Below are 27,932 nucleotides of genomic sequence, written 5' to 3'. Positions count from 1 at the left end.
TGGGTGCAGGTAAGCTGTGTTCATCGTTCCCGGGGTGTCACACGGAGCGATGTGTACTGCCTTGGGAACAATGAACAACCGGACGTTCGATTTTTAGAAAATGAGTGACGTGTCAACGATGAACGAGAAGGTGAGTATTTCTGCTCGTTCACCGTCGCACGTAGCTGTCACACGCTACAATATCACTAACGATGCCGGATGTGCGTCACTTACGACGTGACCCCGACGACATCTCGTTAGATATATCGTAGCGTGTAAAGCCGGCTTAAGAGTCTAGGGCAGACCAAACAGATGAAGATAACGTTCCCTACACAGACTGGCCATCTCCAGCCCCCACCAGGGACATCAGGATGGCTCAATCAAAATGGAATATTTCAAGGCCATCTCTATAATAATCAGATTTAAAACAATCTACAGATATATCCCTGATCGGGGATAATATTTCTTTCTGTTGTTTCAAGCCCCAGGATTTTCAGACTTTTTGGTGTGACCATGATTGGTGTGTATACCATGGTAAAAATATGCACAGAATAATTATGGTCATACTATTCCACTAAGAGCTTCCTATAGGAAAATCCAACATATATTACAAACATGTCCTGCAACTTTGTTTCCTTGCATATAATTATAGTCATACTCCTTTCACCTGACAAGAAAGAGGTGGGGATCCGGATAGGACCTTTTAAAATCTTTCATCTAAAGACACCAAGGGTCAGAACCAGGAGATGCAACCAGGTGTCACGGGCTGTGAGAGTATAATATGGGACCGGGGCTCCTAATCTGACCCTCAGGCTAAGGGGCTCTAGCTGTCCCTGATCCCAGAGATACATCTGATGGTGAAGATGTCTGGGCCGCCTTTCTTGCCCTAGCACAGACAGGGGAAAGAACTAAAACACATACACCCTACAATCAGACACGATGGAGAGACAAGAGGAACCTAGTAGGAAATAAACTAACAATGGGGATATTTCCACACCACACAGGAAAGCACACCACAGATCACCAGGCTTTGGATCACTACAATAAGGACTGGTATCACTGAAGCAAAGCTGAGCTATATTCGGCGAGTAGGAACCAGATCCAGAACCTTATAAAGAGTGAAAGCTGCTGTGAGTGGTCATTAGCAGCCTGAGCTCCTACCAACAGTTCACAAGCCAGCAGGAATTCACTCCTGCTGGACTGTAGAGCAGTGAAGCTAAAAACAGTGGACTCCTGAGTAAGGTTAAGCAACTACCGTAAGAGACTTCAGGCTGCTTATCAGACTCTATGGTGTGAACAGAGTCCAACACCGCCATGACACCCAGCGAGTGCAGAGCAGGACACCGCATGACAACATACAAGTTATGTGCAGCGAGTGAGCAAATGAGTTGTGACAAGGATGTATTCATTAAAAATGACAAGGTTTACAACACTAATATAAAAAAAGAGATAGCCAGCATTGTTCCTCACCTTGCCTGGACAAAATGGCCTTCATATAATCTGGATGATAGACAACGAGGAAGGCAAAGAAATTTCCAAGCCACATGGGGAAGGCATAGTCGAATTGTTTTGCATAGCCATTCACGAGGTCCATATCAGTTCCATCTCGCTTGAACTGTTAAGAAAAAGAAAAACATCAGCTAAAACCTTGTATGGTCTGATCACTATTCACAGAAATCCATCTAAACTGCAGATATGAATAAAGTTTCAATCTGTAGAGCATCAAGGTCTGCAAACGTGTGACCTCCTGTCACCTCCAAATGTGGCTGCCTTCTACTGAAGCTTCGTAGCCGCTTTATGCGTCAGAGTCTGGACCCACTGGAGGATCCTCTCGTACTGCTACGTTCTAGTCTGACCTGCTCCTGTGTCCTAGGCCGGATTGTTACCCTTCTCTCAAGTTTGCGCACCTTGAGTTGGTCTTACATAAGTAAGTATAGCATCAGTCAATCCTGATATGTTTCTAGGCTTATAAAACCATTTTTTAAATTATTTTTTACAGAAATAGTGCCAGCAGATATTGTCATCTGAGGAACTGATAATTGAATTAAAAAACCCAAGGGTTTCACAAAGTCCTGATGTCAGCAAAGGATTCCCCTTGCCTAATATCCATTGCCCTTTCTACATGTCTCGGATTTGTGGCCAGGAGCCTGGAAACCAAGGAAAGCACAACTTTCATCTGTATTCAATCTGGGTTGGCATCAGCACACGACGCACCCGGGCAAGTGCCAGGGCCCTGGACAGCCGGGGGGGGGCTCACTCGCAGATGGCAGGAACAGGACGTCAATAGCTTTCCTGCACCCCCAGGGCAGATTTCCAGGGACCGTAGACAGTGCTCCAGCCGGCAGTCTCACTTTGCTGTCCGCCAGCACTTTAAACCAGCCGAGCATACGCCCGCAGGCCGGAGTTCATCTGTGGGCGGAGCTAGCATGCAATGCGCTCCTGTCCCACACAGGAAGAGGAGAGGCTGCCGACTCCCAGCGTCCTACAGTCCTGCTGTCTGCCCGCATATGCCCCCAGAGCCACCATGTGGGTGCCCCGCAGGCCCCAGGACCGGTATGTGTATGCCTTATGGGCCCCCAGCATCCCCAGAGCCACTATGTGTATGCTCCCCGATCCCCAGCATCTCTCAGTTATGTGTATATCCCACACGCCCCATCGTCCGCCAGTAATGTGTATGCCCCCCAGACCCACAGCATCTCCCAATAATGTGTATGCTCCATATGCTCCCAGCATCCCCTCAGTGATGTGTATGCCCCACAGGCCCCCAGTGTACCTCAGTAATGTGAATGCCCCCCAAGCCCCAGCATCCCCCAGTAATGTGAATGCCGCCCAGGCCCCCAGCGTCTCCCAAAAATGTGTATGCCCAACAGGTCCCCAGCGTCCCCTAGTAATGTGTATGCCACCCGGTGACCCCAGTAACGTGTATGGCCCCCCCTCAGTGCTGTCTATGCCTCAGGGATGTATTTACCCTCAGCCCCTCCTGTGATGTAGATACAGCAGTGTCAGTGTGCACTTTACGGCCATGTCTGTTAGTGATGGCCATCACGCAGCACGGCCACATGTCCGGGAGGAGCTGGATGGAGACGCGCTGCTGAGGTGAGTGAGGCTGCTGCCGGATTGTATCTGTGTATGTGCGTGTCTACGTGTGGATGGGGCCCACAGAGACTCTTTCGCCCGAGGCCCACAAAAACCTGGAGCCGCCCGATCCTGACATGTACATTAGGGTTTATCATCGTTTTCTGGAAAGGAATATAACACCCCTTACCTGGTGAGCGATGCCATACAGCCAGTGCCGTGCAGGACCCGGGAAAGCCCTGAGCGCTCGCTCCAGCTGCTGCTTTCTCAGGAAGAGACTGGAGACCTTGTAGACCAGGGACAGGACGCACAGGTAGGCTGCCCAGTGCAGGAGCTGCGGGAGGCTCAGGGCGGACAGCGAGGGCAGCGAGGAAGAAGCCATGTCTGGATTTGTGCTCTGTGCTATACATCCAGGAAGAAATACATCAGTGACAGGAGGAGCTACAAAGGCAGAGAATAGAGGAGGAGACGACTATCACCTGAGGAAGGTGTGTGCACCGGCTCATACACACAGACGCCGGTGATCAGTGCACACAGGAGACTGCAGAGGAAGGAAGCGGGCGGCCATAGTGTTATTCTGCTATTTCTGTGCAGGGGGCTTTGGAGCTTTGCAATGCATTGATCACTATAATAAGAAACTATTCATCAGAGGATTTAGAAACTAATTAAAGAAAAAAAAATGGATAAAATAGTGCTCAAGGGTGGACATGGATTTTAAAGGGAACCTGTCATCAGATTCACACAAACCAGAGGCCACATGAATCAGACACCGGCTGCATCTTTTACTCAAAATTATGCAGAGTCTCCGACTGGGGACTATGGGTCTTGGCTGACGAGTCCAATGTAGCTTTTCGCACCCCCAATCCATTTGATTCACAGGTCTCTCCCAATTTACATGTATAGGGATATACCTTTTGTCATGTGCTGTTCGGTTTTGCAGTCGCTGGATGTCATGGCGGCATCGAACTCTGTTCACACTGCAAAGTCTGACAAGCAGCTTGAGATCTGTTAGTTGTACAGCCTGTCACAGGCGTCGGCTGTGTTTTGCTTCACTGCTCTCCAGTACAGCAGGAGTTAATTTATGGTGGCTTGTGAACTGTTGCTAGCAGCTCAGGCTGCTAATGACCATTCACAGCCTCCTTCACCCTCTATAAGGTTGTGGATCCAGTTGCTGGTCACCGAATATTGCTTCAGCGTTGCTCCTACATATCGGTCCTTACTTTATTGTAGTGATCCAGAGCTTGGTGATCTGTTGTGTATTGTAGAGGTATCCCTGTTGTTAGTTTATTTCCTCCCTGTGTTCATCCCCTCCTGGATTCATACTGTCTCTCCCTCGTGTCTGATTGCAGTGTGCAGGAGTTTTGGTTCTTTCCCTTGTCTGTGTTATTTGTCAGGCTTGCTTCCCAGTCCCGGCCCTCTCCTGGGGTGGGGGGAGAGGGGGTGTAAGATCAGGACTTAAACATCAGTTAAGGACACGTTGGGGGTCCAGACCTGGCTACCATCAAGCTTACCTCTGGGATAAGAGACAGCTTAAGGTCCCCAGTTTGAGGGTCAGCTTAGAGGTCCATCTTTTGTTACCCTGATTTGCTGTGACACCTTTCCGTCAAGCAGAGCAGGGAGAAAACAGCAAGGACTCGATTTCAACTGGTAATCCGAGATTATTATTATTATTTATTATTATAGCGCCATTTATTCCATGGCGCTTTACAAGTGAGAGAGGGTATATGTACAACAATAATTAACAGTACAAGACAGACTGGTATAGGAGGAGAGAGGACCCTGCCCGCGAGGGCTCACAGTCTACAGGGAATGGGTGATGGTACAATAGGTGAGGACAGAGCTGGTTGCCAGTGGTCTACTGGACTGAGGGCTATTGTAGGTTGTAGGCTTGTTGGAAGAGGTGGGTCTTGAGGTTCCTCTTGAAGCTTTCCACGGTAGTGGAGAGTCTGATGTGCTGAGGTAGAGCATTCCAGAGTATGGGGGATGCACGGGAGAAATCTTGTACGCGATTGTGGGAAGAGGAGATAAGAGAGGAGCAGAGAAGGAGATCTTGTGAGGATCTGAGGTTGCGTGCAGGTAGGTACCGGGAGACTAGGTCACAGATGTAGGGAGGAGACAGGTTGTGCATGGCTTTGTATGTCATGGTTAATGTTTTGAACTGGAGTCGTTGGGCGATGGGAAGCCAGTGAAGGGATTGGCAGAGTGACGAGGCTGGGGAGTAGCGAGGGGAGAGGTGGATTAAGCGGGCCACAGAGTTTAGGATAGATTGGAGGGGTGCAAGAGTGTTGGAAGGGAGGCCACAGAGCAGGAGGTTGCAGTAGTCGAGGCGGGAGATGATGAGGGCATGCACTAATGTTTTTGTTGATTCTTGGTTAAGGAAAGCACGGATCCGGGAGATATTTTTGAGTTGTAATCGGCATGAGGTGAAGAGGGCTTGGATGTGTGGCTTGAAGGATAGAGCAGAGTCGAGGGTTACTCCAAGGCAACGAGCTTGTGAGACTGGGGAGAGTGAGTAACCATCAAGTTTGATGGAAAGGCTTGTTGGAGGAGATGAGTGAGGAGGAGGAAAGACAATGAACTCTGTTTTGTCCATGTTAAGCTTTAGGAATCGCGCAGAGAAGAAGGATGAAATAGCAGACAGACATTGTGGGATTTTGGTTAGTAGAGAGGTAATGTCAGGTCCAGAGAGGTAGATCTGTGTGTCATCGGCATAGAGATGATACTGGAAGTCGTGGGACTCTATGAGCTGTTCCGGGCCGAAGGTGTAGATGGAGAACAGCAGGGGTCCAAGAACTGAGCCTTGGGGGACACCGACAGCTAGGGGGCGAGATGAGGAAGTGCTGTGAGAATGGGAGACGCTGAAAGTTCGGTCGGTTAGGTATGAGGAGATCCAAGATAGGGCCAAGTCTGTGATGCCCAGAGATGAGAGAATCTGTAGTAGGAGGGAATGGTCTACTGTGTCGAAGGCAGAGGACAGGCCCAGGAGGAGGAGGACAGAGTAGTGTCGCTTGGCTTTGGCGGTTAGTAGATATATTTATTTTGCAACACAATATTTCAGAGTAAAACAATAATGCAGCTAGTGACTAGAGATGAGCAATCCCAAGGTTTGGTGTTCATACCAAAGACAGACTTTGCAAAAAAACAGAGTTCGGGTGCTTTACATATGCAAACCACTCGCACGAGCCTTGCTGTGCTCGGGTACATTCTGTGTTCAGCCCAGTGCGAGCCACTTGTAGTGTTTGACTGGCACACACTGGGGGTAATACCAATGTGATTAGATGTAGTGTGCACCAAACACAAAAAAAATGGAAAAACCCTGCCCACCCTCCTCCGGAAGTGATCTGTTTATGGCTGGCTGCAAATGGGTTGAGACCTGAACTGCCCAATTAGTGACTTCCATTGGGTCAAGTCCAGGTCCCAAACCGAACTTTATCTAATGTCCGGCTGCACCCTCCGAACCGAACTTCCACAGGTCCGCTCATATCTACCAGTGCCTGATTCAAGTGTGCCATGGTTCGGGAAGCAGGAATCTGATGATAACTTGCCTTTAAGGGATATTTGTGTTTCTGACTTCTTCATGAAAAATTTGGTAACTTTCCGTGATTTCTAGCCAGTGCTTGAAATTAGTCTGAGGATTTCTTAGCAAAAGGATTCCCTGCCTGTGTGTGATACTGTTGGATCTCTACATTTTTTGGTTGTTAAAAAATCTGATGTGGTATAGTTAAAAACATTCCATAAAGATGACACATTGGCCAGATTCATGAAAGATTTTACACTAGAAATCTGGAGCAAAATGCTTTGAGAGGTTGCAAAAATTTTATGCATTGTGAGGATGCACAAACTTTCTGCAACTGATGGCATATTTCACTCCAGTTTTGCTCAGCTCTACAAAAGTGGGCTGCATGAGTGCACCCCGGACTCCAGCACGAGCCCCCATCAAGACTGACCTGAACAAAATCGTTCTTCATTATTTGGGGGTTTAGAAGTTTAAAATTCTACCTGCAAGGGGTGGAAATTTGAGAAAAACCCTATTAAACTGAGTAGCCGTTTGGATAAAGAACCTTAATACAAAAATTACATTTTGAAAATGATTTAATGTATACTTTTTAAAATGACTAGTGATTTTATATGTTCATCTATTATGTTGGCATTCATCGTTGGTATTAGAGTTCATTGTAGTGACTTAGGGGACAGACATTGTATTTGTAAATGGCCATACATACGCCATATTATACTAGGACTAAAACAGCATTGTTAAAATCCTCATTTCATGCTTATCTTGCCATATAAACATTCTGCTGATCACCCGATGAATGAGCAAAATGCACGTTCATTGGGTAAAATGATCTATTGCGTAGCGTAAAAGATCATTCTTCTTGGAGGAGCAGTGTCCTATATAAGCAGAACTCGCGCTGCCGAGAACCATGGCAGTCTATGCGCATTGAGTGATCTAGAATGGATCGCCCAGTGAGCATTGTTTGCTTTGGCCTGCCTGTATGGTGGTCATATTCTGCTTCCGAACAGTCCACCATGGCTGAAACGCTAATATACTGTCCTGACTGCACTCAGACCATTGGGTATAAGTGTCATAGGGCCATCACGACAGACCATACTATTGTTGAGGTTGGAAGATTGTAGCTTGTGGCTACATGCACGCCTGCGCTGGTTGGAGCTGTTAGCCATGCAGATCTCCCTTGTGCTAATGCTGCAAGTGTTAAAGCTTTTCTTTTCTCTCCTAAGGCTTTCCGTCTTGGCCTAGCTCAGCTGTTCTGTTTTATCCACTCCCCTCTTGTATAGATACTCCCCTCTTAGCTGCGGCAGTTGCCAGTGAAAGCCTTCTATACCTTGGTATTGGTGTGGAGGTGTGAGCTGTGGAAAGAACGGTTGTCTTGGACTTGTTTCGGGAGATTTCTGCCTGCAAGTTTTGTTTTTACCCCTGTCTGTCTAATTCCCTTCTGTGTCTTCATCATAGAGCAGGACTAGTGTTCCTGCTGCCCTGCTCACTAGTCAGGGCTGAGATTAGGGTAAAACAGGGGTAGGAACGTGATCGATGCACGAGGTTAAAAAACCCATCCAGGGACATCAGGGAGCTCATGGCTCCTTCGGGTACCCTTCATGTTGGTTCCTACTGGCAGTATACCCCATTCCATCTGTCTCGCGTCGGAGCGTTACATTAGGGCAGTGCTCAAGGTCAAAGAGCGCCTATAGCCCAAGCCACATGAGGTTATTATTGCTGCATATCCATCAGAAATTCCATATCAATCACGAACTATAAAAATCCATATCAAAAACAGCAATATACTGCAGCGAACCTTTGAAATTTGTTAATTAATCATCTACATAGCTAGTATGGTAATTTGCTGTAGATTTTTTTCCTGCACAATTTTTCATAGAAAATCCATTGTTTCGTTACAACCATTAATGGTCAATGAAGCTGGAAGCTACAACATATCGAGAATACATTCCTGATTAACTCTGCTATTCCATGTACATTCCTCTAGGGGGCAACACACAATATCCTTCAGGACCTGAGCAATGATTAAATATTAGTTTTTATTTTACAATACGTATTTATGTGGCTCATTGCAGCAGTACAACATGAACAGTAAAGGCTGAATCACGGGGCACGCAGGGTTCGTGATCTATGATGATTTTTCTATTTTCTTCAGGTTCAGGTGAATGCCGTTCACAGAACGTAGGACGAGCTGAGGGACCGGCTTTGGCTCATTGTCGGGGTCTAGACTCAGTTCGAATTTCGGTAACGTCAGCGCGATGGCGACTTTCATCTCATTCATAGCAAAGTTCTGTCCAATACAATTCCTGGGGGGAAAAGAATATAAAGGTTTTGGTATTAATAGATAATTATGTGATTTAGTGTACTGGTGATGTAAAGAAACAATGGAAATAAGAACTTTGCTTGTGGCAAGTATCTACAGCTGATGGCAAATCTACAAATTTGATGTATGTGTCGCGGGCGGGCAGGAGGGTGTCAGGACTGCGCTCACCCCTCTGCTCGGGTCCGGCAGCTGCTGCTCAGTGGTGGCTCGAGCGGTGGGCCGGATCCCGGGGGTCTCGAGCAGCATTCCTCGCCCGTGAGTGAAAGGGGATTGGGTTTGGGATAAAGTCCATTGTCCGTGACGCCACCCACGGTTGTGGTGATTTGTTAGCACCACCGCTGCTCGGTGTGGGGATCCCGGGAGTGATGGTGTGAAGCAGCAAGTTGTTGTGTTGCCCCTCCGTGGGTAGGGGTCGGTGGTCCCGGGGCCCAGTGATGAGGTGGGAAATGCAGGGCTTGGTGGGCGCAGGGACGCGGGGGCAGCGCTGTGCCTTGCGGCACTGTGGTACTCACTCAGCCTGAGACGATGACACAGTTCTCGGTAAAACACACGGCTGGAAAGACGGTTCCCACGGACGGCTGCACTTGCTTTCCCCAGTAGGTGACGGTGATGTCCCTTTTCCTGCACCTGATGTTGTTTATGGTCTCGATGGGTTCCCACCGGTAACCCGCTCCCCGGCTTCAAGCTGGACCGGAGGAGCTCTACTCTTTGCCCGCAGGCGCTGGCCCTTAGAAACTGGTGCCCTGGCGGTGGCGGTGTCTCTACTGTAATGGTTGGGCTGTTGCCTTTAATCGGGACTTGGTTGTTGGGGGATCGACGTCCCCTTCACTGACGGATTTGGCAAATTATGGCGACTCCTAGTGACTCGCCCACCCCAGGGCTATGGGACACCCGGTGCCGGGCCGGACTAGTCCGGTGGTAGTCAGTGGTGGCTGGGCCCGGCTCCGTGGCCCTGGTGGGTGTCAGTATAATATGTGGCTTGAATTAAAGTTTGTGTTCGTGACGCCACCTGTGGTATGCGGCTATTAAGCCGCCGCTGCTGTGTGAGGCCTCCGGGATGGTGTTATGGCAGCAATGGTGGTACTACTCCCCACAGGTGGAGCAATGCCCGGGGCACAGTTGGTGCTTGTGAGTGTCTATGCAGCTGGAATAACAGAGACCACTTCAAGGGTGCAGTTCAAGGTCTTTACTCACAGTTCTTGTCAGAGCTCTGTAGGGACCCTTGGAGTGCTGGGACCACTGTCAGGGACCTCCGCCGTTTCTGGGTGATTCTGAGAGTGAATGCCGGTGCCCTTCTCTTAGTGTCTCTTTCTTCCGCTGTCTTCCTTAGCCTTGCCTTTGTTAGGATGGACCTGGCTTGGCCTCCACTACAGCCTCCGGGCTGGGGGGTCACCTGTCGGCTGATTACCCCTTTTCTGGAAGTCTGCTATGGGTTCTGGCCCTGGGAGCCTACAACCTTCCCTGGGCCTCGGTTTTTACTGTTTGGAGAGTGTCTTTGCACTCCTCCAGTCTCTAGGGACCGTCCCCTGTCGCAGCTTGATCACTCCACCGATGTTAATGTGGAACAGGCCACCGCAGCCTACAACTACTTGTGGCGCCTCTAGGCCCTCTCTCCTTGGGACCTCTAGGACTGCTCGTGGTACCTCTAGGACTACCCGTGGCCCTGCGACTCCTTCTGTTTCCTACATGGTGTCACCTGGAGCTCTGGGTCCCAGGATCTTCACCAGGAAGCGTCTCCTTCAGTTTCTCTGCTCCTGCCTGACTTGGAGCTTTCTTTCCTTCTTTCTTTCCTTCTTTCCTCCTCCTTGCCTGCCTCCAGCAGGCCTCCTCCTCCCTCCTTTCTCTCGTTCTTCTTCTCCAACTACATGCTCACTCTCTCACTCCCTGAGGTAACTGACTAAGCTTGACCTTCCTCTCTGTGTCTGCTCTCAGATGGCTCCTCCCACCTCCCCAGTTGCTAAGCTACCACCCTATGGGAGCAGGGATGGGTCTTACAGCCCCTCTCAGCATGCAGCATGGGAGGGTTGCCTGCCACTTTCCCTGGTCCCAGTATGTACCTAACAATGGGTGTAGTGTGGATTTACCAGGGGACCGGATTTCACTCTCTTCCTCTCTCAGAATGGGGCATCACACCACTGGATGGGGTGCAATGACCTGTGGCGACGGAAGCCTCAGGGGCGCCACACTAGCCTTGCCGGGGTCCGAGAGGCCCCTGCTCTGGTGCTGACTGTCCTTTGTACACTGCTCCAGACCGCCGGGCCACCACCCGTCCGCGGTCCTTCCAGGAACTTCCAAACGGTCACCCCTCCGGACAATCACCGCCGTTGCTGACCTTGCTGACTCTGTCCTGCACACAGCTGGACCAACTTCAGGCTTTTTACACTCTTTCTTTCCTGTCACCACTCTTACTGTCCTCCTTTACCACTTTACTTCCTTCACTTCACTACTTGTTTACTCCTTCACTTAGCTCCTCACTCAAGCTCCCCCCTGAGCTAATCTGCCTGGTTCTTCCCGCCTCCAGGGCTGTGAACTCCTCGGTGGGCGGAGCCAACCGCCTGGCCCACCCCCTGGTATGAACATTAGCCCCTGGAGGAAGGCAACAAGGATTTTGGGTTAGCTTTGGTGTTCCTAACTGGGGTGTAGGGTGTGGTGGTGCAATGACCTGTGACCCCTGGCTTGCCCAGGGCGTCACATATGAACACCCAAAACACACAGACTAAAGTGCGGACCAAGCAATATCCAGCCAGTAGTGCCATTTAGTACATTATTGCATTATCTGGACTATATGTGTGTCATGGGTGGGTAGAAGTTGAGATGCCCTGTGTAATATTGGCTACTCAAGAAGAACATGAGACAACCTGCCAAGCTCAGCAACTGCATGTTAGGTGATATACTCTATTAAGAATTGTGTTAACAGACAGTTCTTATTATTACTGTTAATCTCAAATTTCTGTGCCCAACTGTGACATATAACCGCAAAGCTTAGTACCTCCACCTTGACACATACAGTACAGACCAAAAGTTTGGAAACACCTTCTCATCTCTAGAACAACTGTTAAGAGGAGACTTTGTGCAGCAGGCCTTCATGGTAAAATAGCTGCTAGGAAATCACTGCTAAGGACAGGCAACAAGCAGAAGAGACTTGTTTGGGCTAAAGAACACAAGGAATGGACATTAGACCATTGGAAATCTGTGCTTTGGTCAGATGAGTCCAAATTTGAGATCTTTGGATCCAACCACCGTGTCTTTGTAGAAAAGGTGAACGGATGGACTCTACATGGCTGGTTCCCACCGTGAAGCATGGAGGAGGAGGTGTGATGGTGTGGGGGGGGCTTTGCTGGTGACACTGTTGGGGATTTATTCAAAATTGAAGACATACAGAACCAGCATGGCTACCACAGCATCTTGCAGCGGCGTGCTATTTCATCCGGTTTGCGTTTAGTTGGACCATCATTTATTTTTCAACAGGACAATGACCCCAAGCACTCCTCCAGTCTGTGTAAGGGCTATTTGACTAAGAAGGAGAGTGATGGGGTGCTATGCCAGATGACCTGGTCTCTATAGTCACCAGACCTGAACCCAATCGAGATGGTTTGGGGTGAGCTGGACCGCAGAGTGAAGGTAAAAGGGCCAACAAGTGCTAAGCATCTCTGGGAACTCCTTCAAGACTGCTGGAAAACCATTTCCGGTGACTACCTCTTAAAGCTCATCAAGAGAATGCCAAGAGTGTGCAAAGCAGTAATCAAAGCAAAAGGTAGCTACTTTGAAGAACCTAGAATATAAGACATATTTTCAGCTGTTTCACACTTTTTTAAGTATTTCATTCTACATGTGTTAATTCATAGTTTTGATGCCTTCAATGTGAATCTACAAATTTCAGAGTCCTGAAAATAAAGAAAACTCTTTGAATGAGAAGGTGTGTCCAAACTTTTGGTCTGTACTGTAACTCACACCCTCAAGATCTGTTCTTTAAGTCTGATGTGTAACTGTCAATATTTTGTGCTGGGCTCTGACATATAACCACCAAGCTCTGTGCCACAACTCTGAAGTGTAACCACCAAGCTCTGTGCCACAACTCTGATGTGTAACCACCAAGCTCCATGCCACAACTCTGAAGTGTAACCACCAAGCTCTGTGCCACAACTCTGAAGTGTAACCACCAAGCTCCATGCCACAACTCTGAAGTGTAACCACCAAGCTCTGTGCCACAACTCTGATGTGTAACCACCAAGCTCTGTGCCACAACTCTGATGTGTAACCACCAAGCTCCATGCCACAACTCTGAAGTGTAACCACCAAGCTCTGTGCCACAACTCTGAAGTGTAACCACCAAGCTCCATGCCACAACTCTGATGTGTAACCACCAAGCTCTGTGCCACAACTCTGATGTGTAACCACCAAGCTCTGTGCCACAACTCTGATGTGTAACCACCAAGCTCTGTGCCACAACTCTGATGTGTAACCACCAAGCTCCGTGCCACAACTCTGATGTGTAACCACCAAGCTCCGTGCCACAACTCTGAAGTGTAACCACCAAGGTCTGTGCCACAACTCTGATGTGTAACCACCAAGTTCGGTGCCTCACACCTTATTTATTAAACATCATTAAGGTCACTGTGTTATCCGTGCATAAGATACCTAAACAATGATGTGTGAATGCCAAGCTCTGTGCTCTAATGCTGATGTGTATCTGATATTTAGCACAATTCTGCTGTGAAATGACCATATTCTTTGCCTCAACTCTGATGTGTAACCACCAAGCTCTGTGACTCCATTCTCACATGTAACTGCTATGATCTGTGACGTGAACTTTATGTAAATCTTCCAGTTTTATCCTAAGGTAGGAGGAGATCATTTTTTAGATCTCCAGGATGTCTTACCTTGATCCAGCTGAGAATGGAACATACGCATGTGAATGTCTGTTTGATGAATTCTCAGGTGAAAATCTCAGTGGATCAAAAACCTAAAATAATAAATTAAACTCATAAAATGATTTGTAAAATGTTTGCCTTCATAATACAGAATAAGAGAGTTCATTCACAATCTATGGAAAAAGATAAATAAGCAACGTCAACAACTTGAAATTCTTCTTGAAAAGGCAAAAAACCCCATAAGATTATAGTCAAAAATGATGTGGCCAACAAATGTAAGTTGAATTGCTCAGGCATTTTGGCATCTATCAATCCATCCATCCTTCTATCTATCTATCTATCTTTCTACTGTACAGTGGGGAAAAAAATATTTAGTCAGCCACCAATTGTACAAGTTCTCCCCCTTATAAAGATGAGGTCAGCCTGTAATGGACATCATAGGTGACCACAACTATGAGAGACAAAACGAGAAATCAAATCCAGAAAATCACCGCGTCTGATTTGGCAAGATTTTTTTTTAAATTGTAACCCTGCACCATGCTGGGAAGACTGAATCTGTAATAGGCAAGCAGCTTGGTGTGATGAAATCAACTGTGGGAGCAATAATAAGAAAATGGAAGATATACAAGACCACTGATAATCTCCCTCGATCTGGGTCTTCACGCAAGATCTCATCCCGTGGGGTCAAAATGATCACAAGAACAGTGAGCAAAAATCCCAGAACCACAAGGGGGACCTAGTGAATGACCTGCATAGAGCTGGGACCACCATAACAAAGGCTACAATCAGTAACACACTACGCCGCCAGGGACTCAAATCCTGCAGTGCCAGACGTGTTTGCCTGCTTAAGCCAGTACATGTCCAGGCCCGTCTGAAGTTTGCTAGACAGCATTTGGAATATCCAGAAGAGTATTGGGAGAATGTCATATGCTCTGGTGAAATCAACATAGAACTCTTTGGTAGAAACACAACTCGTCGTGTTTGGAGGAGAAAGAATGCTGAGTTTCATCCAAAGAACACCATACCTACTGTGCAGCATGGGGGTGACAACATAATGCTTTGGGGGTGTTTCTCTGGAAAGGGACCAGGACAACTGATGAATGGGGCCATGAAAGACTACATGAAAGAATGAATGGGGCCATATGTCCTGAGATATTGAGTGCAAACCTCCTTCCATCAGCAAGAGCATTGAAGATGAAACGTGGCTGGGTCTTTCAGCATGATAATGATCCCAAGCACACCGCCAGGGTAATGAAGGCATGGCTTCGTAAGAAGCATATGAAGGTCCTGGTGTGGCCTAGCCAGTCTCCAGATCTCAACCCCATAGAAAACTTTTGAGGGAGTTGATAGTCCATGTTGCCCAGCGACAGGCCCAAAACATCACTGCTCTAGAGGAGATCTGCATGGAGGAATGGGCCAACATACCCCCAACAGTGTGTGCCAACCTTGTGAAGACATACAGAAAATGTTTCACTTCTGTCATTGCCAACAAAAGATATAGAACAAAATATTGCGATGAACTTTTGTTATTGACCAAATACTTATTTTCCACCATAATTTGCAAATAAAATATTCCAAATCAGACACGGTGATTTTCTGGATTTGTTTTCTCATTTTGTCTCTCATAGTTGTAGTCCCCTATGATGTCAATTGCAGGCAAATCTCCTCTTTATAAGGGGGAGAACTTGCACAATTGGGGGCTGAATAATGACTTTTCCCCACTGTATCTATCTATGTATCTATCTATCCAACTTCTCACTCCCATTACATATATTTGAGCTGTCTATACAGTTACATACCTCTGTAGCCTCCACTTACCTCCGGGTTATCCCACATACTGGGAGATCTGTTCATACAGAACATACTCAGAAGTATAACAGTGCCTGTCACATGAAAAGATAAAGAAGGAATTTAAAATAAAACGCTTTCAGATAATATACTGTAATTAAAAAAAATGTGTTAAAAATCAAACCTATCATTCCTTCAATATCAATGACAAACTCATCATTTAAATTTTTTTTTTAAATAATATATATATATATATAATTTAAAATAATATATACCTGAACAAATAGAGGGTGAAATGCTGGAACAAATTGAAAAGGCAGCTAATAATAATAATCGGGTTCTTATTATGGGGGATTTCAACTATCCAGACATACAGTGGGACATAGAATCTTCTGGTTCTGCTAAAAGCTGTAAGTTCTTATCTACCATTCAAGACCATTTCCTCTCTCAGATGGTAGATGAACCGACCAGGGGAGATAATTTGCTAGATCTGGTCCTGTCAAATAGACCGGATACAATTTCAGATCTACAGGTCCAGCAGCACTTGGGCACCAGCAATCATAATATGGGAAGCTTCAACGTAATATTCAATAGAACATTTCAAAGGGGAAATGCTAAAACCTGGAATTTTAGGAAAGCTGATTTCAACAAATTAAGGAAAGAGCTTAAATGTGTAAATTGGGACAAAGTCATGGTAACTGGGGATATGGAACATAAATGGGGAAAGTTTAAGGATATATTGCTAGAGTCCTGTAAAAAACGTATACCCTCTGGTAATAAAATGTCCCGGAATAAAAAGAAACCACTATGGATAAATAAGACTGTACAAAGTATAAAAAAACAAAAACAAAGGGCGTTTAAAATCTTGAAGGCTGAGAATACAGAAATAGCATTTCAGGAGTATAAAGATATCAATAGGAAATGCAAAAAAGAAATCAAACAAGCAAAACTAGCTACTGAAACAAAAATCGCCAATGACATTAAAATAAATCACAAACTCTTTTATAAATACATTAATGCCAAAAGGAAAACAAAGGATAGTATTGGCCCCTTAAAATATAATAACAAGTTAGTTATAGAGGACAAACAAAAGACTGAGATATTAAATAGGCATTTCTCATCTGTGTTCACCAAGGAACTGACTGTACCAGGGATCATTCAACAAGTGAAAAATCAAAGTTCCCCACCAGATATAATTAATTTAACAGAAGAAGAAGTACGTCTACAATCAAGGATTTCTGGGTAACAGATGGAATATGCAGTAATAAAAATCTACGGCCACTCCATAATGACATAAATGTAAAAAGAAAGAAAAGGAGTACTAGATGGCCAACCACATTATCAATAAATATCAGAACCATTGCCTTATGGTATCAAAACCTAAATAAGTTTATTAAACATTAAATCAGACAATGGTAAAATCACAATTGTAGAAAAAAACATAGTAAGCAGGAAATCAGTCCCAGATAAACATTCCCAATCAAAGGGACATCAGCCCTATATAAAATAGTATGCACAGAATGGGCAAGAGCACCCTGAAAATATAGTAGAGGAAAATTCCTCATACTACAAGTACAAAAAATAAAACAGAGCTGCTTACCCATTAAGAAGTGCAAGGTGCTAGGTCGGTGCCAGGGCAGAGGTCCAAATAACAGTGGGAGAATCCCACAGGCTTCTCCCACTGTTATGTGGACCTCTGCCCTGGCACCGACCAAGCACCTTGCACTTCTTAATGGGTAAGCAGCTCTGTTTTATTTTTTGTACTTGTAGTATGAGGAATTTTCCTCTACTATATTTTCAGGGTGCTGCTTGCCCATTCTGTGCATACTATTTTATATAGGGCTGATGTCCCTTTGATTGGGAATGTTTATCTGGGACTGATTTCCTGCTTACTATGTTTTTTTCTACAATTGTGATTTTACCATTGTCTGATTTAATGTTTAATAAACTTATTTAGGTTTTGATACCATAAGGCAATGGTTCTGATATTTATTGATAATGTGGTTGGCCATCTAGTACTCCTTTTCTTTCTTTTTACAAGAAGTACGTCTACGTCTGAGTAAATTAAACATTGACAAATCCCCAGGGCCAGATGGCATTCATCCACGAATATTGAGGGAATTGAGCTCTGTAATTGACAGACCGCTGTATCTCATCTTTTTAGACTCTCTTGAACAGGGTTGGTGCCTCAGGATTGGAGGATTGCTGATGTGGTACCGATATTTAAGAAAGGTAAGAGGGTAGATCCAGGCAACTACCGTCCAGTAAGCCTGACATCAGTAGTATGCAAAGTTTTTGAGGGCATTTTAAGGGATGACATCCAAAAATATGTTGCAGAAAATAATATAATAACTGACAGACAGCATGGATTCATGAAAGATAAGTCGTGTCTAACCAACCTGTTGGGGGTCTATGAGGGGGTAAGTGCAAACCTGGATATTGGTGTGACGCCCTGGGCAAGCCAGGGGTCACAGGTCACAACACCACACACACCCCACATATCCTGCAGGAACACCAAGGTCAGAACACAAACCCTTGTTGCCTTCCTCCAGGGGCTGATGTCCACACCAGGGGGTGGGCCAGGCGGTTGGCTCCGCCCACCGAGGAGTGCACAGCCCTGGAGGCGGGAAAACCAGGCAGATCAGTTTAGGGAGAGTGAGAGTGAAGTTGAGATGAAGTAGCGAGTTCAAAGTTTAGCTCAGGAAGAGCTTGAGTGAGGAGTAAGCAGATTAAGTGACAGTTGAAAAGCCTGAAGTTAGTCCGGGTGTGTGCCCCGGACTGAGACAGCAAGGTTGGCAGATGGCGGTGACCGTCTGCAGGAGAGGCTACTTGGAGGTTGCTGAAAGGACCGTGGACGGGTGGTGGCCCGGCGGTACCGGAGCGGTATACGAAGAGAAGCCAGCACCATTGGCAGGGGCCTTTCGGATCCCGGCAAGGCTTGGAGTCGCCGTAATTTGCCAAATCCGTCAGTGAAGGGGACCTCCGGGTCTCCCAACAATCAAGTCCCGATTGAAGGCAACAGTCCAACCGTTAGAGAGATACACCGCCACCGCCAGGGCACCAGTTTCTCAGGGCCAGCGCCTGCGGGCAAGAGAGGGGCTCCTCCGGCTCCTATCCAAGCTGGGGAGCGGGTTACCGGTGGGAATCCATCGCTACCAAAGAACCGTACTTGGGTGCAGGGAAGCGACCGTCACCGCTAACTGCAGGGAACATCAGCACCGTAGCCGTCCGAGGGACCTGTCCAACCAGCCGTTTGTTTACCGTGAACTATGTCATCATCCTTGGGCTGAGTGAGTACCTCCGTGCCGAGCTGGCACAGCGCTACCCCTGCGTCCCTGCACCTCCACAGGCCCCATAACCCGCCTGTCCACCATCCCAACCCCATCACTGGGCCCCGGGACCACCGAACCCCCTACCCACGGAGGGGTCAATCAACAACTAGCTGCTCCCTGTCACTGCTCCCGGGATTCCCATACAGAGCAGTGGTGGTGTCCATACAATCACCACAACCGTGGGTGGCGTCACGGACAATAAATTATCCCAAAAACCAAACCCCTTTCACTCACGGGCGAGGAGCGCCGCTCGAGTCCCCGGGATCCGGCCCATCGCTCGAGCCACCGAGCAGCAGCAGGCCGCAGCAGCGGCAGCCGGACCCGAGCAGTGGGAGAGCGCGGCGTCCCCTCCTCCGCCCGCGACATTGGTAATGCAGCTGATGTGATTTATTTGGACTTTGCAAAGGCATTTGATACTGTACCACATAATAGCCTTATACTAAAGCTCCAGAAGCAAGGACTAGGGGAAACTATATGCAACTGGGTAAGGAATTGGCTAAAAGATAGGAAACAAAGAGTAGTCATAAATGGTACATTCTCTAAATGGGCTATAGTCAGCAGTGGGGACCGCAGGGATCTGTAATGGGAGCAGTGGGGACCGCAGGGATCTGTGCTAGGACTGATTCTTTTTAATCTCTTTATTAATGACCTTGTGGATGGGATTGATAGTAAAGTGTCATTCTTTGCTGATGACACCAAACTATGTAGGATATTAAAAACTGACCTTGATAGTACAATATTACAAAAAGATCTGGATAAGATGTCAGAATGGGCAGATACTTGGCAAATGAGATTTAATGTTGATAAATGTAAAGTAATGCACCTAGGACGGAGTAATCCTATAACTACGTATACATTAAATGGAAGTAAACTCGGGACTACAGAACAGGAGAAGGACTTGGGGATTCTCATTACAAATAAGCTGAGCAGCAGCACTCAATGTCAAGCAGCAGCTGCAAAAGCAAACAAGATTCTAGGGTGTATAAAAAGAGAGATTAGATCCCGTGATCCCAATGTATTGTTATCCCTCTATCACTTGTAAGGCCACATCTGGAATATGGGATCCAGTTTTGGGCTCCACATTTTAAAAAGGACATTCAGAAGTTAGAGTCAGTTCAAAGGCGGCAACTAGACTACTACAAGGAATGGAGGCCGCCCGTATGATGAGGAATGGAGGCCGCCTGTATGATGAGGAATGGAGGCCGCCTGTATGATGAGGAATGGAGGCCGCCCGTATGATGAGGAATGGAGGCCGCCCGTATGATGAGGAATGGAGGCCGCCCGTATGATGACAGGTTGAAAAAGTTAGATATCTTTAGCTTAGAAAAAAGACGTCTCAGAGGAGATCTCATTTAGATGTATAAATACATGTGTGGTCAATATAAAGGACTGGCACATGACTTATTCCTTCCAAAGACAATACTAAGGACCAGGGGGCACTCACTGCGGGAGAAGAAAAGCGATTCTGACAGCTAAATAGGAAAGGGTTCTTTACAGTTAGAGCGGTCAGACTGTGGAATGCTACCACAAGAGGTAGTAATGGCAGATACTATAACAGCTTTATATCAGGGCTGGATGATTTCCTCAGTACACACAACATTGTTGGTTATAAATGACTTGGTGATCAGGTGTAGAACTGGTGGAGGAAGGGTGAACTAGATGGACCTAGGTCTTTTTTCAACCTTAGTAACTATGTAACTATGTAATAATAATAAATAATATTAAGAAAAAATAATAATAAAAAATAATAATAATCTTCAAATTGTGCAAATTCAACGATATATATATATATATATATATATATATATATATATATATATTTATTTATATATATTTATATTAAATTTTGACCTGACATTTTTGGTTGTTTGTTGGGGGTATAGGTCTCATGACAATTAGCTCATCACAGTTTTAATTATTCAGTTTTTGTTTGGTTTTTTTTCATACTTTGGATTTCCAACAATTATGACCGACCTTTGGGCAGACTTCGTCCATCAAAGAATGTGATTGGTTCTTTCAGCTCTCGAGCGACTCCTGGTACGGCGGGGTAGAGCCGCATACTCTCCTTTATACACATAGTGGTGTACGACAGCTTACTCAGGTCCTCCCTGGAAAGACAAAACAGTAATAATAAAAATTAATAGTATTACAATGTGAACGCTATGAATTGTGTAAAACAAATGACGCCCATGAGGAGTTTATCATTGACTTTATTTGAGAAAACCTATTGCCAAAATAATGCTTGTGAGGCGCTGGCTGCGGGCTAAAGACTATTGGACCAATATATGTAGAGCGGAGTCCACGGCTCTAAGGAATGCAGACGTTTCCAGCACGGAGCTCTGGTTACGTCGATCTCATTGTTGTGTTTTGTTAAGACATTTTCTTGCTCATCAGTTTAAGGTGCACAATAAAATGTTAATGGATCATACAGGACGCAGGGGGAGACACAATTCACAAGTTCACATACCATGCTCATCCAGACCCGAACCACAAGATTGGAAATTAGAGTAGAGCAATCATTCCGTTACTCTCGTTAGTGCCACAGGGGCCTCAATTAAGCCACTGTTTTCCCAGCCACTAGTTCCATTATGTGGATGGGGATTGTAGACCAAGTGGAGCCATCACCAGGTGAGGAGCTTGGTCTGAGGAACATACCTCTACCAATGCACAGTTAGCATTGGGGTACTTAGGACACTGGTGAAAGGATGGAGGGTTGTTGCCGGCTGGAGCTGGATACATGCGCTATGGTCATGGTATCCGTTGTCTGAAAGAGTATAAGCTGTGACTGTAGACCATACTGGCAGGAGATTAAAAAAAAAGCTGTGGGCCAACCAATAGTTGGGAGACAGCAGGTATCACCCGGTACGGGGGCATTGGAAGTACCGGACTTGGTTGGGATCTCGTAGACTGTTGGCATCTCGGTTTGGCCATCTACCTGGAGTTGCTATAAGATCGAAGAATAAAAATAATTGTGAGAACCCCAGCAAACAGCTACTCAAATCTCAGCTTACTGAACTCTTGTGAAGGTGATGTAGAGGAGGAAACATAGGAGTTTTCTGGAGTTACACCTAAATTTTGAGTCCTTGGGTGCTATTAGCCCTAATAAATAACATGAGCAAATACCAGCACTCCCTTCCATGCAACTCCCTCAGAGGGAATTCTCTAGTCTAATGTTTCATGCAATCTTGTATTTATCTGCCATGGTGTAAGGAATACTGGTAATGCTAAACTATATAAGCCAAAGATTAGCCCAAGTATTGTATTATGGGTGAGAACATGAGCGCAGTCTAGTGTGCTCATAGTAATCCATGCAAAAGGACAAATGCTGCGGTTGCTGATACTTTTATTTGGCAAAATAGAAGATTAATAATAATAATAATATAAAAATACTTTTTTTTTTAATTCGCGAAGCACAAACCTCCTTTATGCCCCACAAATTAAAAATGCCTACGTTTATTATCTTTTTAGGGGTATTACTATTTGTAGGGTGCACAAAGTTGGCAGTTGGTACTGTGTAGTAGCCACAAATGGAACATTATAACTGTGTCGGGAATAAAGGGGACATTATTACTTGGAAGAGAGCACAACTCTGGCATTATTACTATGTGGGGTTATACTGGGGCCTAAATCCAGGTACGCTAGTTGTACAGAAGAGTAGGGGCCATATGTGGTTCCAAGCTTTATTTTGTGGCACTGTCGTGGGCTTGAATCTGTTGATATAACATTAAAACAATATATAGTATTATATATTAGGTTCTTACCACTCTACTGTGGTCCGATCCCCCAAGACCTCTCTGATCTCCTCCCGACATTTCTCCTGGTGTTCAGGGTATTTGGCCATACAGTATAATGTCCAGGAGACACCACTGGCCGTTGTGTCGTGTCCTTCGAACATGAAGGTGTCCACCTCTGCCCTCAGATCTTCATCAGATAGACCCTGACCATTTTCATCCTGATAAAGACAGACATACAGTATATCTCTGTTACTGGAATTGTTCAGATAATATAAGGGTATCCTGGATTTGATTTTTTTTTTCCAGAAACTTTTTCCCTCTTGATCATGGGATGTGTCCGGTTTTGCAGCTGAGCCCCTTTCACTTGAAACGAGCAGAACCACCTTCCACACATAGACAAAGAGTCTACTTGTCCGTCAAACAAAGCTCAGGGTTATCTCCTTTCATATACATAACTTAAAGTCCCAACACAATGTCTGTAACAGGGTTTCCCACCTATGCGGCAAGGAATGTATTAGATTCTCCTAGGCTCCAAGTACAACTTCAGATTCAATTTAGTTCATAAAAGAAGATGAATGTGTAAGAAATCAAATATCATACAAGGACTTGGGTCTCAACATGACTCCTTTCTCCCCCACCTACTATGTGGCATTTATAATACTGATATCTTCTAATGTAGCAGAGGTGCCCTAGGGGCCCTAAAAGAACCAGGGACTCAGTGTGACTGCTACTGTGGCGCCCTGGACAAGCCAGGGGCCACAGAGCACAACAACCTACACACCCCACACTCCCAGCAGGCACACCGAAGTCAGACAAAAACCCTTGTTGCCTTCCTCCAGGGGCTGATGATCACACCAGGGGATGGGCCAGGCGGTTGGTCCCGCCCACCGAGGAGTTCACAGTCCTGGAGGCGGGAAAAGAGCTCAGATTAGTTTGAGAGGAGTTGAGGAGTGGACAGAGATTAGCTTTGAAAGTAAAAGTGGAAGGAGGAAAGTGGTAGTAGAGCAACTGACTGACGGCGTCCGGGTGTGTGGCCCGGGCGAGACAGCAAGGTTGGCAGACGGTGGTGACCGTCTGCAGGAGTGGCCTATCGGAGTTACCATGAGGACCGTGGACGGGCGGTGGCCCGATGGTACCGGACCGGTACACGAAGAGAAGTAAGCACCATCTGGCAGGGGCTTGCGGACCCCGGCAAGGTTAGGAGTCGCCGTGAATTTGCCGAATCCGTTAGTAAAGGGGACCTCCTGGGTCTCCAAACAGCTAAGTCCCGACAGAAGGCGACAGTCCAACTAGAATAGGGAAACACCGCCACCGCCAAGGCAACCGTTTCTCAGGGCCAGAGCCTGCGGGCGAGAAGAGGGCTCCTCCAGCCCACATCCAAGCTGGGGAGCGGGTTACCGGTGGGGACCCATCGGAACCAACAACCGTACCCAGGTGCAGGGAAAGACAGTCACCATCAACCTGCAGGGAGTAACAACACCGCAGCCGTCTGTGGGACCCGTCCATCCAGCCGAGTGTTTTACCGAGACCTGTGTCTTCATCATTGGGCTGAGTGAGTACCACCGTGCCGTGCGGCATAGCGCTGCCCCTGCGACCCTGCACCTCTCCAGGCCCCGTAACCCGCCTGCCATCCACGGGCCCCGGGACAACCAACCCCCTACCCACAGAGGGGAGAATTAACAACAAAGCTGCTCCCTGTCACCGCTCCTGGGATCCCCGTCCAGAGCAGCGGTCGTGTCACTATTATCACCACAACCGTGGGTGGCGTCACGGACAATAATCAAATCCCCACCATCAATCCACCCTTTTCACTCATGGGCGAGGAGCGCCGCTCGAGTCCCCGGGATCCGGCCCACCGCTCGAGCCACCACCGAGCAGCGGCAGCCGCAGCAGCAGCAGCGGCCGGACCCGAGCAGTGGGAGAGCGCGGCGTCCCCTCCTCCGCCCGTGACACTACCTCTGCACCCTAGATGGATACATGGCAAATTATACTGGCGCGTTTCAGTACCTTGGCACATAAAAGAATGTCCAGAAAATCCAAATGTCTCTTCTTCTTGATCTTCTCAACCTCTGTCTCCTGTTTCAGTGATTCCTTCCTCTGTTTGATTACTTTCGCTACATGAAACCAGAGAAAGCAAATTAGTGCTGCCAACATGGACGCCAAACTAGTTCCACAGTCCTCCTCCATGGCATTTTTACTAACTCTCCAAGAACGTCCTGGAGTCTCCTGAAAGTAGGAGAGAACTCCTGGACTGGTTTCTCGGTTCTTGTGAAGCCTGTCTGAAGCCAGCTGAAAAACAGTTATTCTATAAGGGGTTTTCAATCAGGAGGAGACAAACAAGGAATGGAGAGGTGAGGGAATGGGGAAAAACGGGAAATGGAGCTCCAGCCACTATTCACTGTAGACATCACTGAGACCCTGCCTACTTTACTACAGGTATCACCGAGATACTACCTTGCTTCACTTATAGGCATAACCGTGCCACTGTCATGCCTAACTGTAGGCATCAACGAGTCACCACCATACAGCACTGTAGGCAGGTTGTCCTTTTATGTATGTATGCTTCATTTTTTTATCCTCCTCACATACTGCTGATCTACAGGCATGAGAAGTTCCAGATTTGTTTCATTATTAGATAGAACTGAATCCCCCCAATTTCTTGTTCACACCGGAGCCAACTTTTCTCTTGATTTTGGACCAATATCGTGTATGTCTTGGTGCTCGGGAGTGGAGTCCCCCTGTGTTTAGATACGTCTTACCGTGTAAACTGATACATCAGTGCTTGCTGCCACCAAATCTTGCTGCAAATCTGTCATGCTCTCCACACTGCTCTGTTTTGACTTTTGTATGTTGCTGATTCTGGGACCTGGTTGTGGTTGAGATGTCAGTCTAGTTTTGTTGTGTATTATTTTCCATGCTGGTTCTGGGAAGGGTGGCATCACTCAGGTGTTCCTACTCTCCAGTGATTGCCTTGCCTCTTTAGGGTTCAACTTTCTCCAGTCTGGTGTCAGTCGTACTTCTTGATTGCAGTGTGGACTCCTGTGGTTTTGATCTCTGGTTTCTGACCTAGTCTGACTTTGGTTTCTCTTTTCCTGATTTTCTGACCCCTGGACCGTTACGTGTTTTTAGCTCTATTTACTCCCTGGATCCTAGTTTCACTCTCCTGACATGTCTGACTTCGGCCTGTCTTGTGACCACGTCCATGGACTCTCCTGGTGTACTACGACCATTCATGGATCTGACCCCGGATTGTCTGACCCTTCTGTCATCTCTATCCCAGTAAGTGTGACTGTGTCATCTTACTCTGTGTCACCTAGCTTCTGTCACAAAATCCTTTGCCATGACTTGGAGGGTCGGAAGGTGGGGGGGAATGACCTTGTCCCTCTTTGTGATTCTGTTGGCAGCCAGTGACTGCTTCCTCTTTCTGGGAGTGTCGCCGGTGACCCAATAATCCTCAATTTGTAGACCATGTTTCTAGCTGCAAGCAGTAAAATTTCATTATACATAGGCTAACATATATTTGGATATTGGGGGGATAGAAAGCCGCACCACAAAGGGTGGTACATATAATGCAGTTGCTACAACAGGTTAAAGATGTACAGTGCCTACAAGTAGTCTTCAACCCCCTGCAGATTTAGCAGGTTTGATAAGATGCAAATAAGTTAGAGCCTGCAAACTTCAAACAAGAGCAGGATTTATTAACAGATGCATAAATCTTACAAACCAACAAGTTATGTTGCTCAGTTAAATTTTAATAAATTTTCAACATAAAAATGTGGGTCAATTATTATTCAACCCCTAGGTTTAATATTTTGTGGAATAACCCTTGTTTGCAATTACAGCTAATAATCGTCTTTTATAAGACCTGATCAGGCCGGCACAAGTCTCTGGAGTTATCTTGGCCCACTCCTCCATGCAGATCTTCTCCAAGTTATCTAGGTTCTTTGGGTGTCTCATGTGGACTTTAATCTTGAGCTCCTTCCACAAGTTTTCAATTGGGTTAAGGTCAGGAGACTGACTAGGCCACTGCAACACCTTGATTTTTTCCCTCTTGAACCAGGCCTTGGTTTTCTTGGCTGTGTGCTTTGGGTTGTTGTCTTGTTGGAAGATGAAATGACGACCCATCTTAAGATCCTTGATGGAGGAGCGGAGGTTCTTGGCCAAAATCTCCAGGTAGGCCGTGCTATCCATCTTCCCATGGATGCGGACCAGATGGCCAGCCCCCTTGGCTGAGAAACAGTCCCACAGCATGATGCTGCCACCACCATGCTTGACTGTAGGGATGGTATTCTTGGGGTCGTATGCAGTGCCATCCAGTCTCCAAACGTCACGTGTGTGGTTGGCACCAAAGATCTCGATCTTGGTCTCATCAGACCAGAGAACCTTGAACCAGTCTGTCTCAGAGTCCTCCAAGTGATCATGAGCAAACTGTAGACGAGCCTTGACATGACGCTTTGAAAGTAAAGGTACCTTACGGGCTCATCTGGAACGGAGACCATTGCGGTGGAGTACATTACTTATGGTATTGACTGAAACCAATGTCCCCACTGCCATGAGATCTTCCCGGAGCTCCTTCCTTGTTGTCCTTGGGTAAGCCTTGACTCTTCGGACAAGCCTGGTCTCGGCACGGGAGGAAACGTTCAAAGGCTGTCCGGGCCGTGTAAGGCTAACAGTAGTTCCATAAGCCTTCCACTTCCGGATGATGCTCCCAACAGTGGAGACAGGTTGGCCCAACTCCTTGGAAAGGGTTTTGTACCCCTTGCCAGCCTTGTGACCCTCCACGATCTTGTCTCTGATGGCCTTGGAATGCTCCTTTGTCTCTCCCATGTTGACCATGTATGAGTGCTGTTCACAAGTTTGGGGAGGGTCTTAATTAGTCAGAAAAGGCTGGAAAAAGAGATAATTAATCCAAACATGTGAAGCTCATTGTTCTTTGTGCCTGAAATACTTCTTAATACTTTAGGGGAACCAAACAGAATTCGGTTGGTTTGAGGGGTTGAATAATAAATGACCCTCTGAATAAACTTTTCACAATTTTTAAAAAAAAAAAAAAAAAAAAGAAATAACATTCTTTTTTGCTGCAGTGCATTTCACACTTCCAGGCTGATCTACAGTCCAAATGTCACAATGCCAAGTTAATTCCGAATGTGTAAACCTGCTAAATCTGCAGGGGGTTGAATACTACTTGTAGGCACTGTATATACAATGGTCAGTGATGAAATGGCCTCCCGATGAAACCGGCAGTGCGGTGAAACGCGCATCGAGGTGGTGGTATTTTTTTCAGCGTTACACAAAGATTGATTTACCTTACTAATG

At 46.5% G+C, this 27,932-nt stretch overlaps 2 protein-coding genes across 2 annotated transcripts in view; both read right to left on the bottom strand.

Moving 5' to 3' along the window:
- LOC142248998 (cytochrome P450 4B1-like) overlaps window positions 1-3,436 on the bottom strand; it is a 50,285-nt gene extending 46,849 nt beyond the window's left edge. Inside the window, exons 1-2 of the mRNA XM_075320525.1 lie at window positions 3,245-3,436; window positions 1,450-1,594 (exon numbers count right to left, since the gene is read on the bottom strand). Of these exons, the coding sequence (XP_075176640.1) occupies window positions 1,450-1,594; window positions 3,245-3,436 (337 nt within the window). The remainder of the gene's footprint in view (window positions 1-1,449; window positions 1,595-3,244) is intronic.
- Window positions 3,437-8,371: 4,935 nt separating this feature from the next.
- LOC142248999 (cytochrome P450 4B1-like) overlaps window positions 8,372-27,932 on the bottom strand; it is a 29,718-nt gene continuing 10,157 nt past the window's right edge. The window contains exons 7-12 of the mRNA XM_075320526.1: window positions 24,624-24,730; window positions 22,644-22,834; window positions 20,857-20,990; window positions 15,581-15,645; window positions 13,772-13,854; window positions 8,372-8,874 (exon numbers count right to left, since the gene is read on the bottom strand). Of these exons, the coding sequence (XP_075176641.1) occupies window positions 8,697-8,874; window positions 13,772-13,854; window positions 15,581-15,645; window positions 20,857-20,990; window positions 22,644-22,834; window positions 24,624-24,730 (758 nt within the window). The 3' untranslated portion in view covers window positions 8,372-8,696. The remainder of the gene's footprint in view (window positions 8,875-13,771; window positions 13,855-15,580; window positions 15,646-20,856; window positions 20,991-22,643; window positions 22,835-24,623; window positions 24,731-27,932) is intronic.

This window comes from Anomaloglossus baeobatrachus, chromosome 8, assembly GCF_048569485.1.
Source record: "Anomaloglossus baeobatrachus isolate aAnoBae1 chromosome 8, aAnoBae1.hap1, whole genome shotgun sequence".
NCBI classification, from domain to species: domain Eukaryota; kingdom Metazoa; phylum Chordata; class Amphibia; order Anura; family Aromobatidae; genus Anomaloglossus; species Anomaloglossus baeobatrachus.
The sequence above is the reverse complement of the archived record's forward strand: the minus strand, read 5'-3'. Positions and strand labels throughout refer to the sequence as shown.